The 16018-nt window shown below is 48.3% G+C and overlaps 3 protein-coding genes across 3 annotated transcripts; 1 reads left to right on the plus strand and 2 right to left on the minus strand.

The window, feature by feature from the left end:
* Positions 1-871: 871 nt before the first annotated feature.
* On the minus strand, positions 872-8408 carry F5147DRAFT_563286 (uncharacterized protein; the record flags this gene model as incomplete). The annotated part of the gene is made up of 18 exons (XM_041430663.1): positions 872-1254; positions 1289-1767; positions 1821-1865; positions 1914-2110; positions 2180-2330; positions 2377-2446; positions 3934-3967; positions 4029-4055; positions 4113-4241; positions 4298-4436; positions 4496-4791; positions 4849-4912; positions 4961-5069; positions 5119-5211; positions 5640-6824; positions 6874-7413; positions 7464-7721; positions 7775-8408. The coding sequence occupies 18 exons, from the start codon at positions 8406-8408 to the stop codon at positions 872-874; spliced, it is 4833 nt and encodes a 1610-aa protein (XP_041300091.1).
* A 309-nt stretch (positions 8409-8717) lies between these two features.
* Positions 8718-13653, plus strand: F5147DRAFT_766615 (RAVE protein 1 C terminal-domain-containing protein; the record flags this gene model as incomplete). Its single annotated transcript, XM_041440788.1, has 20 exons — positions 8718-8798; positions 8857-9003; positions 9064-9187; positions 9237-9330; positions 9384-9447; positions 9499-9611; positions 9664-10000; positions 10050-10449; positions 10499-10951; positions 11014-11104; positions 11155-11319; positions 11370-11566; positions 11613-11749; positions 11798-11853; positions 11904-12033; positions 12084-12386; positions 12440-12686; positions 12738-12991; positions 13041-13228; positions 13284-13653. 20 exons carry the CDS (start codon positions 8718-8720, stop codon positions 13651-13653), a joined length of 3951 nt encoding a protein of 1316 aa, XP_041300092.1.
* F5147DRAFT_663037 (rab GDP-dissociation inhibitor) lies at positions 13647-15822 on the minus strand. The gene is made up of 8 exons (XM_041434844.1): positions 15699-15822; positions 15491-15622; positions 15103-15427; positions 14934-15042; positions 14449-14882; positions 14251-14395; positions 13764-14195; positions 13647-13692 (listed from the first exon to the last, which is right to left on the minus strand). Exons 1-7 carry the CDS (start codon positions 15714-15716, stop codon positions 14009-14011), a joined length of 1350 nt encoding a protein of 449 aa, XP_041300093.1. The 5' UTR covers positions 15717-15822; the 3' UTR covers positions 13647-13692; positions 13764-14008.
* Positions 15823-16018: the final 196 nt, after the last annotated feature.

Below are 16018 nucleotides of genomic sequence, written 5' to 3' on the forward strand. Positions count from 1 at the left end.
GTGACGAACCTCGTGATTAGTGAAATGATACAAGTCGCCATCAACAGTATGTGCCATCTACCTTCACTCGATACATCATCTGTGCCCTTCACGGTGGCGATGTTCGTCGTGCTGTCGAGCTGTTGGAGCAAGGCACGAATATCATTTGGACCCAGATGGCAGGACTCCGCACGCCTGCTGACAGGCTCCAGACTTACGGCGATTATGCAGTGACTCTAATGAAGAGATTCAGAGACCTCAGCTCCCTCTTTGATAAACCTCCTACGAGTCATTCCGATGGCACACTAGGGGTCGATGTACTAGTAGAAGCGGAAGAAACTCGGTACAGACGTCTGGTGGAGAACTGAAATGGAACTGTAGAAGAGATCCGGATGATCGAGGGCTTCTCTCGCTTCCTGTTTCCCCTTTGTTTTCCGATCTTCAGGATGCAGGTCGTGATGGGCCCATCATCGTGCTCATCGCAAGCAGATCGTCTTGCTATACCATTGATGGATCACGTGATCAGTGGCCCTCGAGGGAAGTACTTATCACTAGTATTGACCGGTCGACCGTCCATTTGACAGCCTCGGGCTCTCGGAATGGCTTTCGTAACGTCTGGTATCGTAATATTAAACTATCAACTAATCTCACTCAAGGAAAAACGTGACCTTACATCGCCATTGGAACAGCTCATCGCTGTCATTTCTGGCTATGTAAGATTCAGCCTCAAATGAAAGTTATGAAAAAGCCCAGGAGTTCTGTGAGAGACTTCTGGTCAATGCAGAGAGTAAATTATAACTCGACAAAACCCTCTCCCATTAAAGCCGGGGTCGGGGATAACATTTCAATGATGTAGCACGAGTAAATTATAATACATGGCAATTCGAGAGTATCAATTACTGGACCTGCGTCTCCGTCGCCTGCTCTTGGGCTTAGGCGGGGAGGGGGATGCATCCGAAGTCACAACTGTAGTAACAGAAATGTTGTGGTTCTCTTTCAGCGCGTTAGTCTTTAATGGAGGTGCCAGGTCCCCAACCCTTTTCCAGGGTTTATATGTCCTTTCGCTGGAGGAAAGCTTTTCCACCATTTGGTTTACACCCCGAACAGTATATTCTAAGAATTTGCCTGTGGTCCACTCGTCAATATTCCGAACAAGGAAGTAAACCTGCAGAATGTCGCTTGGACGATCAAGTTTCCACTCGTGGAACACATCATTTGATGATCGACCACGGGGACCACAATACGGAGCAGACATCATGACCTGCAATGCCATAACTCCATAAAATAATACAGATCAGAATAAATGGACATACCGTCTTTCCCTCTGATTCCTCACACCAATCAACATGCGCGCGGACAACTCCATCTGCCCAAATAAGCCCCGTGACAGGGGCATGGATACCAAGGGAGTGTAAATGCCGGACAGCAGCAGTTGTTGACATGCGGTTCTGGCGATATGCATCATCAAGAAGAGCGTGTACCGGCTTCTTATCCTCCCAGAAGCTGCTTGCGAACTCAAAGCCAGGCATATCGGGAAGCTGAGCACACGGGGTACTCTGGTACCTGAAAGAAGATCTCTTAGCCGCATTACCGGCTTTTACTACGGTAGGGTGGTTCTTGAGGAGCTTATATGGTGACTTGGCAGAATGCGACAACGGTCGAGTCCGTGAAGCGGGAATGAAGATTGCGCAGTCAGGGATGACGGTCTTCGTATTCAACACACGGGGCACATCGAAGGCGTTTTGAAATGTGTCTTGCGGTTGTGGGAGCGAAATCGCGCATTGCACCCTGATGTCGTTCGTAAATAACTTAACTACAAACGTAGAAGAGATGGGACGTACCGGAAGGTGCTTTCTCTGATTCTAGAAGTTCGGAATACGTTGTATCTGTAATATGTCAGAGCCTTGTATTTCGATGTTCAACTAATGCCTCACACGTTAGCCACGAAGTCCGCCTCGGACCATTTCTCTTTGGAACTTCTCATTTGTGCCAAACGCTTCCATGCACTGAAAACGACACATACGTCTTCAAATAGTTCGTTGCTTGCACTCTGGTCGATGGAGAAGAGTTCCGGTGCTGTTCGTGAAGCATCTGCTATAAACTTGGCAAAACCTGGGCTACAGTCAAAAGACTGCACGGGTTGCGTTGCATGAACACCATGATAATGGAGATTTGGATAGTTGATACACGCGCCGCTTACCCTGTCTAACCAGGAGCGAGGAATTCGCTTTGTGGTACCAAAGAGATTGTCCACATCCTCTTGAAATTCAGAGGGAAGGTCAGAGAGAGAAACTTGTTCACAACATTGATGTGACGACCATGTTTCAAAATTGCCCAAATTACGAGCAATTCTGAGCGGTGATTAGGTCGGGTGGTTAGAGAACAGGTTGGACCTACTCAGAAGCAGATACAGCTCGTGGTTGACTGGACGACTTGTATTTTTTCTTGGAGTCGGACATGACCAAAGCTCATAACTATGGTTCATATTAATAACCCATTGCCGAGACAGGGTTCCTGAGTACATGCTGACATGACCACCGAGCGCTAAGTTGCTCAACGCTTCCTGCATCTTATCTGGTGGAATCAACTCTATGTAATATAGTACAAGTACAAGTTTATCAGTGAGTGGTAATTACAAAGGATATCTGTTTCCGAGTCATGGTCGCCGTAGTACTTATTGTACAATGTACATTCATAAAGGTCCGTGGTATTCAACTGGGTCCGGCTAGGAATCATGAGCATACGATGGATCACTGCGAGAGGTAACTCACCGTAATCGTAATATAGATGTTTGAAGATGGGACCATCCTTCTTATCCGATGATGTGAACTTCACATGTCTAGCGTATCTCCTCTCGCCGTCTAATACTTCAAACCCCCATGTCTGAAGAGCATGAGGAACGAATAAAACCAAAGGATAAAGTCGTACCAGTTCTGCCTTCCACTCCATGCCACTTTTTGAAGTATCACTCCGGGCTACAGCGAGAATCAACCCATCTTCAACTGTATCTTCCGTCCAGCCAGACCTCAAGAATTCATCATCCACTTCCTCAGCCTTGATTCTCTTTGATTGTGCTATCAAAGCACCAAAAACATCGTCGTTTATGTTACGTTCCTCCCAATCGAGAGTGCGATACTCAGTCGTGCCTGAGATACCGCCAGATAGAGTCTGTTGGATATCTATGTGTTCAAAGCCGCCCTCGTCGGCATAGTGCTTCACCACAAGCGTCAACGTAAACATCGAGATGGCACGCCGCTTGAACCAAGACACGCCCTGGAGCTTGAGGATATCGTCGCTGTCGTCGCTCAATGTCTTGTTCTGTCACCAGGGAATATAATCAGAATCATCCCTGCGATGTACATAACCTGAGCACAACGAACCATAACATATTTCCCAGTGAGATTCTTGGTCGTTACTTCGGGAGGCGCAGCCATGATGGGCAGAAATAATAAGTGTGATGAGGCCGACGGTACTTTATGAGGCCCCGAGATATCACCAATCTCACAGTGAGCTATTGTTGGAATCCACGTGGCTGCTGTTGTCTTGTGCACAAAGTTCTACCGACAAATTGGCAACATTCATGTGAATGGTCACCGGTCACCAATCAAACATCGTGACGGAGCAACTTGTCATAGAGGAGATGAGATGAAATGGCTGTGAAGGGAACTTATAGAAGATCGATATTCATGCCCTGTGCACCTAGACCCGTGACAAGTCCGGTCACCACGTCAAATAATGGCGTAGTCACCATATCAGGCTGGTCACGAGCCTACCGTACAGCTTCGTGACATTGCCGGGGGTCGGGGGATACGAGGAGAGGAGTCGCGGCGAAGGGCTGTGATTTCGAGACGCGATTGCTCACAAACTGAACTCTCTTGTGGCACAACTTCAGCCCAGTGATGAATTCCATTTGTGATATATGTTCTATAAAATCGTGGCCCATTCAGAAGAAACCATCCATGAACTTCCGCGAGGCTTCGACACCAAGCTGCCATAACCAATACTGATTAGAACACAGTAACAAAGTCAGATCGAGGAACAAAACGTACGAATGTGGCAGCATTAGCTGGGAAAGCCTAAAGCAATATCACAGTATGTAAGCAATGTTCGGCATAATCATGGAAACGACATACTCTAGCCATCGCTGGACCAAGACCTTTCCATAATGCAGTAATCCCATCACGCGCTACGGTCTTTCTAAAGCAATCGAAAAGTCCAGAATATGTACCAGAAGGTGCAGATTGTATGCGGGATTTCAAGACCTGTTGAAGCAACATGAATAGAATCCTGGAGAGATTTATGGCTCGTGAGGCCTTACATCTGGAGGTATAGCTATTGACCACATTGCAACACCTGCAGTTCCGCCTGCGAACATGATGGCGCCTAGGTTGAGGTCTCCTGCTGACGACCCAGCCGGCATCAGGGCCTTCTTGGTAACTTCATACGCTGCAAAGTAACTGAGGAGCGTGATTTCAGTCCAGGTCGAAGTGTTCTCAAATGTCAGATGTAAACTTACACAGCACTGCCTGGTCCGTCGCGAGCGATAGTTGCACCAGTGCCTCGAAAGATACTTCGTATACCACCTTCCCTGTAAAGGTGCTTCATAACATCGAAGACACCTTTGTATTGGGGCCCTGAACCTCCTTGACCTTGCACCTGCAGCAGAACCTTTGCTCTCTCAACAGGTGCAGTAATGAGGGTCGTCGGTACGGCAGACAAGAAACCGGCAGCGGCAAGTTCTGCTGTAGAAAGCTTCTCGGATGTACGATTGGGTGTGAGTGCGAGTATCAAATTCTTAGAGGCATCGTATGCCTGGAGGTAGCTGTCTCAGCAAGACACGTAATTTGGACATGGGCACCGTATATTTACCCAGAAGGACACTGCAAAGATTGGAGTGACTCCCAGCAATGGAGGTACCATTCCACGATACAAGCTGTTGATTGAATTGAGAGTAGCCCTGAGCATAGACACAACCACTCACCCAGTGACACCATCTCGAGCTAATGTTTTCCTGACAACATCAATTGCACCAGTATACGCGCCAGGAGCTGCAGTCTGTAATCGGGTCTTGGTCAGGTCGAAAGGATGCCCTAAAAACGTATCAGCGTATGTCAAGATGCGCAAGTCAAGCCTTCTTACCTACAAGGACAGCAGAAACTCCTCCAAAACCTCCTGCAATAAACGATTTTACGTTGTCAATTGCCGAGTTCTTGGCCTCCTCGGCTGCTGGTGCTTCGCTGCTCTAAGAATTTGTGTGAGCGTGCTGTGCACTGAATGAAGGATGGTTCTGACCATGCTGGACGGTGCGAAGTCTTGGGACGAGTATGAGAAAAAAAGAGGACAGTAAGCGAGGAATACGCTGCGGTGCTCCGACAAGGAAACAAGGACCTTTCGGATGCGTTTTCATATGATATTCGCGCGTCAGTTTAGTATGATTTGCAGCCGGCTCCCCGATCAAACTCCTCCACCGATGTTTAAGCTTTCATCTGCTTTCACAAGCCACCTTACCCCGCAAGTATGATGTAACATCTAGAAATCGAACAGAGAACCCACATGTTGGATGTCTCAAGTTGCACTTTAGAAAATGATAGCATAACTAATGTCACATAGAATCTACAAATTAGTCGTAAAGGATTCATCGCCGTCCTGTTCAAATCCACCAATCGGCTCATATGTGGCTTCAGTAACATCCCTCTTCCATACTGTCCGGACAGCATAGAAGAACAAGCCTATCAACCCAACGCCAAGCGCTCCCACGAAGAGCGGCGCGAAGTATTCGATCCACCATGGCGGATGATACGGGACGAGCATGCGGTCAATGGTGATAACGCCGCCCGTACCCCCGCCCGTCGTTGCTCGACCCCACGTTAGGACGCGTGCCCAGTCAGCTTGTTTGTCTGTCCCCCTTGCGTTCTTGATCCCGACCATGTACTGGGATACTTTGTCGTCCAACGCGCGAAAGACAATATCACCATACGCCGAAGAAGGCGAAAGGAGAGTGGGATATTCGCCCAAATCTTCTAGCGGAAGGGGTCGGTTGTTATTCAAGACGTCGAAGACGTTAAATGAACCAGATTCTCCTGCAGATGATGTGCGAATGAGGTGTTGGCTAACGATTGCACGAAGAACGTCGATATTCTCGAGGAGCTGTGTAAGGTTGTTATTCTTGAACGCATCATCCGTTGGACAAAGTACGGTCCAACTTGCCCCACCTAAACCCTGGTCTGCCCACTTTGAATCTTCAGGAGGAGCGGTTCCATTCAGGATCCAGTCGAATCCAGCTTTCGTGACCATGTTAATCATAGTGGTGGCCTTGGCCGCCTTCATAAGCTTTCCTACATTTAACTCCACGGATCGCGGGATCATCAGATCTGACAGCTCGTGTATTACGCCAGTTTCGGTGAGCGTGTTTGTGGGATATAACGCGCTCTTCATGCCAGCCCAGCCACCGCTGGGGCTAACGATAACGGATAGATTTGGTAGGTGCTCCAGTTGTAAGTCAGATGTTTCAAGGGTGGCGAAAGTGCGCACAGAGCCGTTAACGAGGCTCTGGGAGTATTCAATACCGTCTATGATATGGTGCCTTATGACGCGCTCCAAGTCCGTCTTGGATGACGCAGCTAGCAGATGGTCGCTGACCAGCTTACCGAGCCGCTTGAAAGCAGCATTGTGAGGGATGAGGAACGTTGCGCGGGGCGTCTTCTTGATGTCTTCTGCAATGGACGTGGAGAAGACTGCGGCAAGGAATGAAGACAACTCAAGAGAGGGTAGAGCTGTTTGAAGCGGGTCCACAGGTGGTTCCAGAGGTGATGAGATGAAGTAGACAACAGTATTGTTGATAACAACTAGCTGTGATTCAGTACAAACAAACTACATCGTTTGGAAATCACTCACGGTGCTCTCCAACAATGCCAGCTCCACCAAACCTGATATGTCTGGATGGGACATCCTGCTTCTCATCGTCGTTGACCTCTACGTGTATAACTTGACTCCCATTACCAAGACCTGGCTCCTGAAGTACACTTTCTAGAAGCATGCCGTCTGCCAACTTCTTGGGCGTCCATTTCCCGGGGAGAAAGTGGTACTGCAACATCCTCTTTAGCTCATCGCTCCCCTGTTTGGGTAAGCCGTCGTTCCCGAAAACGGATAAAACATCGTCCTTCGGTGCTAGGATGGTGTATTGAGTCTCGGTATCATTGATGAGATGGGTAAGATTGACTGAGTGTATGAGAGAAATAAACAAAGTGCAGTTGAGTGCAAGAAGGTATTTCTCAGGTGTTAGTTGAAGGGCTCCTGGTGGAACCAGTAGAGAGGACACGAGGTGTAAGACTCCATTACTCGCATAAATATCGGGCTGCGAAAGGGTAGCGCCTGATACTGTAGTCTTCCCTTCGGAGACGACGACTTCCAACTCAGATCCATATTCAGTAGTCACTGCACTCCCAATGTCAACACAATAATCACGTGTACGCATTGTTGCTTACAGGTGGTGGCTGAGTCGAAACTGTCCGACCATCTGACACTCTCCTCGACAACAGCATGCATGTTGAATATGCGCAGAAGATCATCTGCAGCAAATTGGCTTTCGAGGTATAACCGCTCAATTGGATCGAGTGCTTCCCATGCAGAATCGACGGGAATGAACAACGTAAGCTCAGAGGTAGAGTTGATGACATTGAGCATGCTAGGTGTGAGGACCTTCTGAAAATATGACAAGGATGGTTCATGAGACAGGACACGACCTAGGTGGGTGAGTGAGAAAAGTGTTATGGTGTAGATATAAGAAGAAACTAACCGAGGTGGAGTGGAACATCAAGGACATGAGCAATTCCATACACGACACCATTTGCCGCCTCCACCTTCTGTTTCTTCACTTCAATACCCCCTTGTCCAAAAGCGTCAACACCGACCCAGCCTACGCCATCTCGTGAAGTGATGCGTAACTTCTGAGATTGGTTGCCTAGAGTGCTCTCGGGTATTGGGATCCATGGGGGAGGCTTATTAGTAGGAGAATCCAGGGAGAATTTCGGGAAGTGGAGTGTGTCAAGAACTCGCAGTGTAGTCAAGTCCTTTGGATCTTCAGTTACGGAGTAATTAAGGAGGTGGTAGAACAGTTGCTGACGTAGCTCCTCTTGCACATTGTCTTTGAGCAAGTTAGGATACTCGAGGGCTGACCTCCAAATATCGTGACGATTAATTGCGTCGTTAGTTGGTGCGAAAAGGGTGCTGCCATTCAACTTGTTCAACGTTGGGATGAGTTTAGCTTTCTGCAGGAGAGAAAGGAGTGATGTATAGTCCTCGTCATTATTGAGAACATCGACTAATGTTTGGGGCTGAATAGTTGCATCTGAATTCCATGCGACTTGGGTGGTCGTAGAAACAGCTACCAAAGCCAGGAGAGTGAGTGGTATGCAACCCCAGAGGCGCATTCTGGTATGAGTTAGCTAGCACTGAGAGGCTGGCGAAAGAGAACGTCGAGGAATAGTACTAAAGCCGCGCACCGCAGTCTGTGAATTAATATGACGAAGGTGGCTAAGCTACGTAGTCCAATCTTGGCCAGAAACAGTCAGAAGCACAAGTTTTCCGGAAGCATATTTAACAAGTCACGGTCGCCTGCCCTCCTTCACCTTGCAGCAGTACATATTGAAAGCTTACAACGTCAGGCAGCCTACTCTCTACGCCCTGGCATGGTCTACTCCGCGTGAATCAAACAATCTGAACTCACATTCGCTGCACAGATGTTAGATCTCCTGAAAACATTCACCGGCTCTCCAGTTGGTGCACTTCACCAGCTGGTTCTACCTCATGTCACTCTTATAGTGCGCAATCCATCTGCTCAATTTCAAGTTCATACTGATTAAGATCCTCTTCAACTAGCTGTACCCCTCTGCAGACACTGTAGTAATCCTGGATGCCAGTACTCTTGACCTCGTACGCGTGCTCAACTTCGGGGAAATCTATCCTGGCACCCAGCACCTCAATCAAACTATATCTTGCGTGGCAGTCGACTCCGCCATGAAAGTCGTACGTGTATCTCCTCTTTTACTCTCCCTCCTGCTACGCCTAATTTGATGCTCGAAGTAGATAGTTGCTTCCATGGACACGCACATTGCCGCATGGTTATTGTCAGGTAACAATACCTGGAGAATTCACTCTTCCATTTCTCTCCAAGATAGTGGCTCTGTCACAACTCTGGACTGCAGATCTGGTACTAGTCTTGTGTGCCCTTTATGCATCAACTATTGATTTCTATTCAGGGCTTCTCTCAGTTGGCAGTCAGAACGGCCTATCCGTCTACACGTTGATATTGGAAAATGACCTTCTCACATGGTCGAAGAAGTGGGAAGCAAGGTACAGCGGCGCATGTTCCTTTGCCTCAATATCATTTTCACCTCGCTCGTCAGGGTGGCAACCCCGTCTCTCGCGAAATTTGCTCCAACTCTTGCATTTATTGCCACTATATCTCACGTACGGGACCTCGCATCCCGCTTTTGATGCCCACTGAATTATGATTGACAGCACGATGATTTGGTTAGATTATATTCGACTACTTCCGGCCGCTTGGTGCAAGACATTCCTCACCCCAGGCCCGTTACGGACTTGATATGGAGGTTTTCTCAGGCATCACGAAGGTCGAGCATTTCAGACACTACTTTTGACACGAAGCTCACACATTGAGTGCAGTGGTGATCCCGCACTCTACACCATTACATCTGATTCCACGCTGCGGATATTCCTCCCTGTGATTGACGCACCGCATCGTCTGCAATTACATGCATCCCTCGACCTTTTCTCTTCGCTTCCGTTCCTCGTTGCAGCAAAACTTGGATCACATTCAAGGAAGTCTACGGTCATGTGGTTGGACAAAGAAGTCGTCCGGCGCACGATTAAAGCTGTCCTAGCGTCAGCTACCGAAGATGCAAGTCTTCAGGTCAAGAGGTTGCGAGAAATTGATGAAGAAGGTTGGGATCTCTTCGTTCGCGCTCTTGGGGATGGCTCTATGCTTGTCAGCGCCGTCGCAGTAGGTGTTAATGATCTATTCATTTGACGCAAATTCAAACGGGTTACAGAACATTGACCGCAGACCTCCGACGCTCATACGTCAATTTGCCCTTTCACATACGAGTTCGAATGTCCTCTCTCAGCTTCCTTCTCATCTGTACCTTTTCCCGCATCCTAATGTTACCAGCTTAATCATGGCAACATCTACTCCCCTCACTACATTCGAGGTGTCGCCCTTAGCCTTCTTTGATGGCCAATCCACAGGATTGCACCTTAATGCCAAAGGACTTGATAGGTTTCCCCATGAGGAGAGCAAGATACGAAGACTGGTTAGGACGCCCGCTGGAAGAGGCGTTGCAGTCGTACGCGTCGATGGAGGGGAAGTCTGGCGGGTCATTGAAGGGGGGTCTCAGCTCGTCCGAGGAAGACGATGGTCTAACGCAGACCATGTTGTGGTTCTGGATGGCGGTAAGATGATCTCGTTTTGCACGACATATGACCTAATTTTTTGGTGCAGGTAAGCTACTAGCGACATACTCGTCCGAAACCTCGGTCTTGACTCTACATTCGGAGCCCATTTCGACGCTTACAATCCTTTCCATCACCGACTTATTTTCGGCACCCTCGAGGACGACGCATGAATGTATTGTTGGCCTGACTTCAGACAGTTCCATCGTATACATATATATTGACAGCAAACCTAATCCAACCTTACGTCTGCATTCCAAGAACAATCTACCACTGGCCCAGCCGCCAAAAGTAATCATTCCCGTCGATCCAATGTCGTGGAGTAGGGATAGCTCCTTGGAGGAGCATGACACATTACTCAGTATCTCTGACGATGGCGAGCTTTCGTTCTGGATAGCAGAGGATGGAACACCCTCTGGATGGAGATGCACAGGCAAGGTCAAGACGGGAAGGAAGACATTCGCTCTGGCAAGTTGCAGCTCTGCGAAAAAGTCTGTCCTAGGTGAATAAGTCTTTCATTGTAGACCGGTGATAGCTGACATCTATACTGTCTTGATATCTCAGTTGTACAGCTGCCGGATGGCCAAGAGCTTACAATCTGGGACTCGAAAGAATCTGAATTCGCCTCAGGTCTCGAGCATCGCAGAATATTCAGGTGGGCGGGACAGTCTGTTGTTAACACTGTCTCATCCATCATTTCGATAGTACTTCTGAACATATTAACGACTTGGACTGGACATCAACACCTGATAACCAGTCGATTCTGGCTGTCGGTTTCACGCATCACGTCGAGCTATTGTGCCAGCAAAGGAAAACTTACTTTAATGATGACCCTGCGTGGGCTATCTGCTGGAAAGTGGATATCAGAAAGTACGTTCGGTGTTCCAACGAGCCTTGAGAGTGGACTGAATTCTCGCCAGTTACATCTCATATCCGATCCGTGATTCAATATGGCTCGCAAATGGGTCCTTCTTGATTGCAGCGGGTCACCAGTTGTTTCTCTTTGGTCAAACAGCACTTCAAAAGGATCAGGAACCCCTATTTCAGTACGTTGCTCGACATAATGGACCCCTGGAAGATTACCATCCGCAAATGCTCCTTCAGTGCTTGCTTTGGGGTAAGTATTGTGGATGGAGTAGTAAATTGATCTAATTATTTTGTAGGTAAGGTGGAGTTGGTGAAGCAAATTATCGTTGCTCTATCCCTGGTCGTAAAGGTTATATACGAAGACCCTACGCAGGATTTTCACTGGAATGCCTTTCCTGTGGAACAATACCTGCGTGGTCAGCATATGACATCTGTAAGCTGTTTCAAGATTCTGTCATCACTAGTGATAATTATCTTCCAGAATAAACCTTCAAAACGATATAACTCCTTGTTCAGCACCCCGCAGGAGAACTCGTTGTAAGTGTGTTCCCCTGTAACAGCATATGGGACTTACTCACATTTTGAAGACCGGATGAAACCGTCTTCTCCCGCCATATGGTGGAGACGCTTATCGAGCAACTTGAAACGCGACCTCTTCCTCATTTGACTCCCAATGAGCACGCATTTCTTCTGGTTCTCATTCAGACGACCCTCGAGGTCAGTGTGCGAATGTATGGCAAACCATCACCAACTCACCTTGTGTGTAGATCGAAGAACAGAGACGAGCACTGGACGCTAACGGCCTTCGCTATGTGATCTCTATGCGGTCATTTTATATCCTCAACCGTCGAGTCACATCTGATCCCAGCAGTCCACGCTCAAACGGGGCAATACCACGATCAACAGGCTGGAGGGAACGCCTGCGATATCGTGATATGGTCTGGGCCTTTCACAGTGAGAGCCAAGGGCTTTTGTTAAGCACATCGACGGCAGCGTGCAGTGGAAGGATGCTCTGGTCTGATGCCCGCGCCCTTGGAGTCTTCATATGGCTGAATTCGGTTGAATCCCTGGTATGTCCATTTTCACACTGGTATCGAGTCATGTTGAAATTCGGGGCATGCAGAGGGCTCACATGGAAGTCATCGCACGGAATGAATACATGGCTGGTGATAATCGTGACCCTACAGCATGCTCGCTCTTCTATTTCGCACTGGGCAAGATGAAGTTGGTGCATGGCCTGTGGAAGCAAGCTGCATGGCACAAAGAACAAGCCATTATGCTGAAGTTCCTTGCAAACGACTTCACGCAACCGAAACAGAAGACTGCAGCACTAAAGAACGCGTATGCTCTGCTAGGTAAGCAGAGATTTGGTAAGTTTCCATACCCTCTTTGTGGATCCTGCCACTACATGATCGCTTTAGAGTATGCTGCTGCGTTCTTCCTCTTGGGAGGGAGTCTGAAAGACGCCGTTCATGTTTGCCTCAGGCATCTGTCAGATTTTCAGCTGGCTATCGCTCTCGCTCGTGTGGTGGAAGGAAGCTCGGATGGTCCTGTGCTGCGGGACATACTACACAATACGGTGATCCCTACCGCCTTTCGTGAAGGCAATCGATGGCTTGGAAGTTGGGCCTTCTGGATGCTCAATCGAAGAGACTTCGCTGTCAGGATACTGGTGGTAAGCGAAGTCACTCTTTTGCGTAACCCTTGAGAGTTCATTTGGTTAGACACCCTTGCGAGATATCGCCGATGCTTTAGATATACAAGTCATAGAAATCGGCGAACCCCACTACGATGATCCTAGTCTTGCATTACTGTTTTCCCAACTCCGCTCCAAGACGCTTCAAACAGCCAAGGGCACAAGCGAGATATCAGGGCGCTCTGAATTCAACTTCGTGCTCCAGATCGCCCGGGTGTTCTGCAAGATGGGCAAGTGCGATCACATGTCAAGCTAGAGTTTGGCTGACTAGCTTCTCTACAGGTTGTCATGCACTAGCGCTAGATCTCGTGCGTTCGTGGTCCTTTGAGCGCCCATCGATATCTGTCCCTGCTCCGACGGAACCCCCACCAACACCGTATGCTACATTGCGGAGATCTCTTGCGCTAGATCCCAAGCTGCGCAGACGTTCGTCAATTATGATTGACATGGACATTGCATCTCCAGCTTCAACACGCAAAGTCTCTCCCGAGCGCTCGCTTGTCAGGGCACCCACGCAGGAGACCATCAAAGAGGAGGGTGACCTCTTAGCACGCAAGGCAGGCCTCGGCAGCCTACTTAAATCTGCTAAGCAGGATGTCCAAGTACCAGAGTTCAATATGGATTCGTTTTCATTTGTCTAATCCCTAGTAGATTCTGATCACCTCTCATGGGGTTGTGGACTTTGGAATCCCAAATGCGAACTGTATGTTAGGACTTTGAATCTGAGCCTGTAACGTTGGGCGATACTTACTCTTGAGGTCTGAGAACAAGCATGACAAATATCCATCCATCCAAAGCAGTCATGATTCAATTGTTCGTAAAAATGTAGTGACAGAAAACCTGTAATCAAATGTAGGGAGGGCGGATAAGCGAAAGACTAAAGAGTACAAACAACTTTGAAACTAGCACGAAAAGTTTTGTCGCCTGATCCTGGTGTACACTATATAAGGTATGACTATGGCAGAGGGTAGCCATGGAGTTGAGATCTCATCGCCTTCATTGCTCGCTATCGGATTCACGTTTCTTGAGTACGAGGTCCTTGCCCATTACACGCTTGAACACATCTTGCACATCTTCAACGACAGTTTCGAAGTGTGATGTCGCATCATACGAGCGTGTGATGTAGATATGATCTTGCTTCCCGTTGGCGACGGGAGTGTATATGGGGGAGACGGTCACAAATCTGTCGGATTAGTCAGAATGAATGAGAGTAAAGAAAGATGAAGAAGTGTGCGTACTTGTCGTAGATGCTGCCTAGGAGATGCAGACCAGGTTGTATTTCATTCTCAGGAGCGGAAGTCTCGACAATGGTGCTGACAATTGCGACATAGATGTTATCAGCGCATACCTTGTGTGTCGAGGACACCATCGCAATGTAGATATCTGTGCCACGCCATGAGCACGACTCATAAGATCATCACAAAACAGACGCTTACCATTCCTCCTATTTACCTGGTTTTGCGGGATAATAATTTGCACGCTATCGCTCTCCTCCGTACCAGGAATCGGGTGCTTCAAGATACAGATCGCCCTCACCACCTTACCATCTTCGACCACCCTCAGCTTGCCACCCTCCGCCTCCTTTCCCGCACCAAAATAGCTCGGGTCACCAATAACCATCTTGGCACGTACGGTCTCTGCTCCACTGCGGACACCTGCAAACGATCCATCCTTGTTGAGCACGATCTCATCAATCGGCTTATCAAGCATGTAGGTCCCGCCATAAATTGCACTCAAACGTGCAAAGGATTGGGGAAGCTCTCCAAGCCCATAAAGAGGATAGATGTAAGGGGATTTGCCCCATCGTGCCATAGAGGTGGTGTACAGGACAATACGCTCGTATGTCTCGCGGGCAGGTTTGTTAATATAGCTGTGGAGACGTATTAGCGGACTTGACGAGGTGTGGAGAGATCACGCTCACTCATCATCGAGATAGAGTGCCAGGGCATGCCCGATGAAGTCTTGAGTGCCGGGTTCTAATCCGAAGTGCTGGTATACTTTCCTCATACTATCCTTATCAAGATTCAATCCTGTCCCCGCGTTAGAATGATAGAGTCTTCACGTCTACACATGTTTATGCAGGCTCTCACCTTGGTGAGTTGTCGGATCTTCTTCCTCCCACTTCTGCAGGAATTCAAAGAATTTCTTGGCTCTATACTTCTCAAACAAACCCATCAACGGGCTCCTCGCTGCCTCCACTTCCGTGCTCGGGACCTTGCTGATCTTGCCATTCTTATACACAAATGAGCCAGCGATCTGTTTGAACTCGAGGTATCGCAAGACATCAGTGTGAACGAGTATTTTTACGAGTTCACCGGAGGCGATGATGAACTTTGGGATAAGATCAACTGCATAGTCGCGGTCACGACCCAGGTCGGCGGGCGGAGATTGTTTTGGGCGAAATTTACGATAGAACTGAAATCGTGTGTATTCGTTAGGGTGTCGAGTCGTTGATTCCGTTGCAAGAAAGACACCTACCTGTGTCAGATTCAAACTGGCAGACTCTCCACCATAATAATCATTTCTGTCCATGTGGAGGACTTTCTTCCCCTCCACGGACAACAAACCAGAGAGGATACACTCAGTGAGGCCAGTACCAAGGACAATGACCTAGATCGCGCCAACCAAAACCAATGATCAGATGTCAGTACAGATGAATGAGATAGAATCAGGGGCGGTTAATTACATCGTATTCTTCATCCATCGTGATCGGCTATGCGGAGTGAGTGTTGAAATATACTAGGTCTAGGAACAACAGGTAGTGGAGGCCGTTATGGAATGGTTGGCGGTTGAGCTTGGTTGATAATCTGGGCTGGGCAACCTGGACCATGCTTACGGTTGCCAGTTTAAATTAGCACGTGACCCCAACATAACCGATACCCAATGGTGAGCAGGCCTTTGTTCTGGACCTCGCTACAATAAAGAGTCCAGTGCTTCAAGTTTTCAGCCAACCGCATGAGCGTATGTACGTGTCAGTCCGTGAACCGGTAAAAATCGACATGATCC

This window comes from Suillus discolor (assembly GCF_016758755.1).
Source record: "Suillus discolor strain FC423 chromosome Unknown F5147scaffold_1, whole genome shotgun sequence".
Taxonomy (NCBI): Eukaryota; Fungi; Basidiomycota; class Agaricomycetes; order Boletales; family Suillaceae; genus Suillus; species Suillus discolor.

What these genes read in the sequence shown, in the direction of transcription:
- F5147DRAFT_663037 (XM_041434844.1), bottom strand. An exon ending in CCAGTTTGAATCTGACACAG is followed by an intron (nt 15,428 to 15,490) that starts GTAGGTGTCTTT and finishes ACACGATTTCAG; the next exon opens with TTCTATCGTAAATTTCGCCC. An exon ending in AGATCCGACAACTCACCAAG is followed by an intron (nt 15,043 to 15,102) that starts GTGAGAGCCTGC and finishes ACGCGGGGACAG; the next exon opens with GATTGAATCTTGATAAGGAT.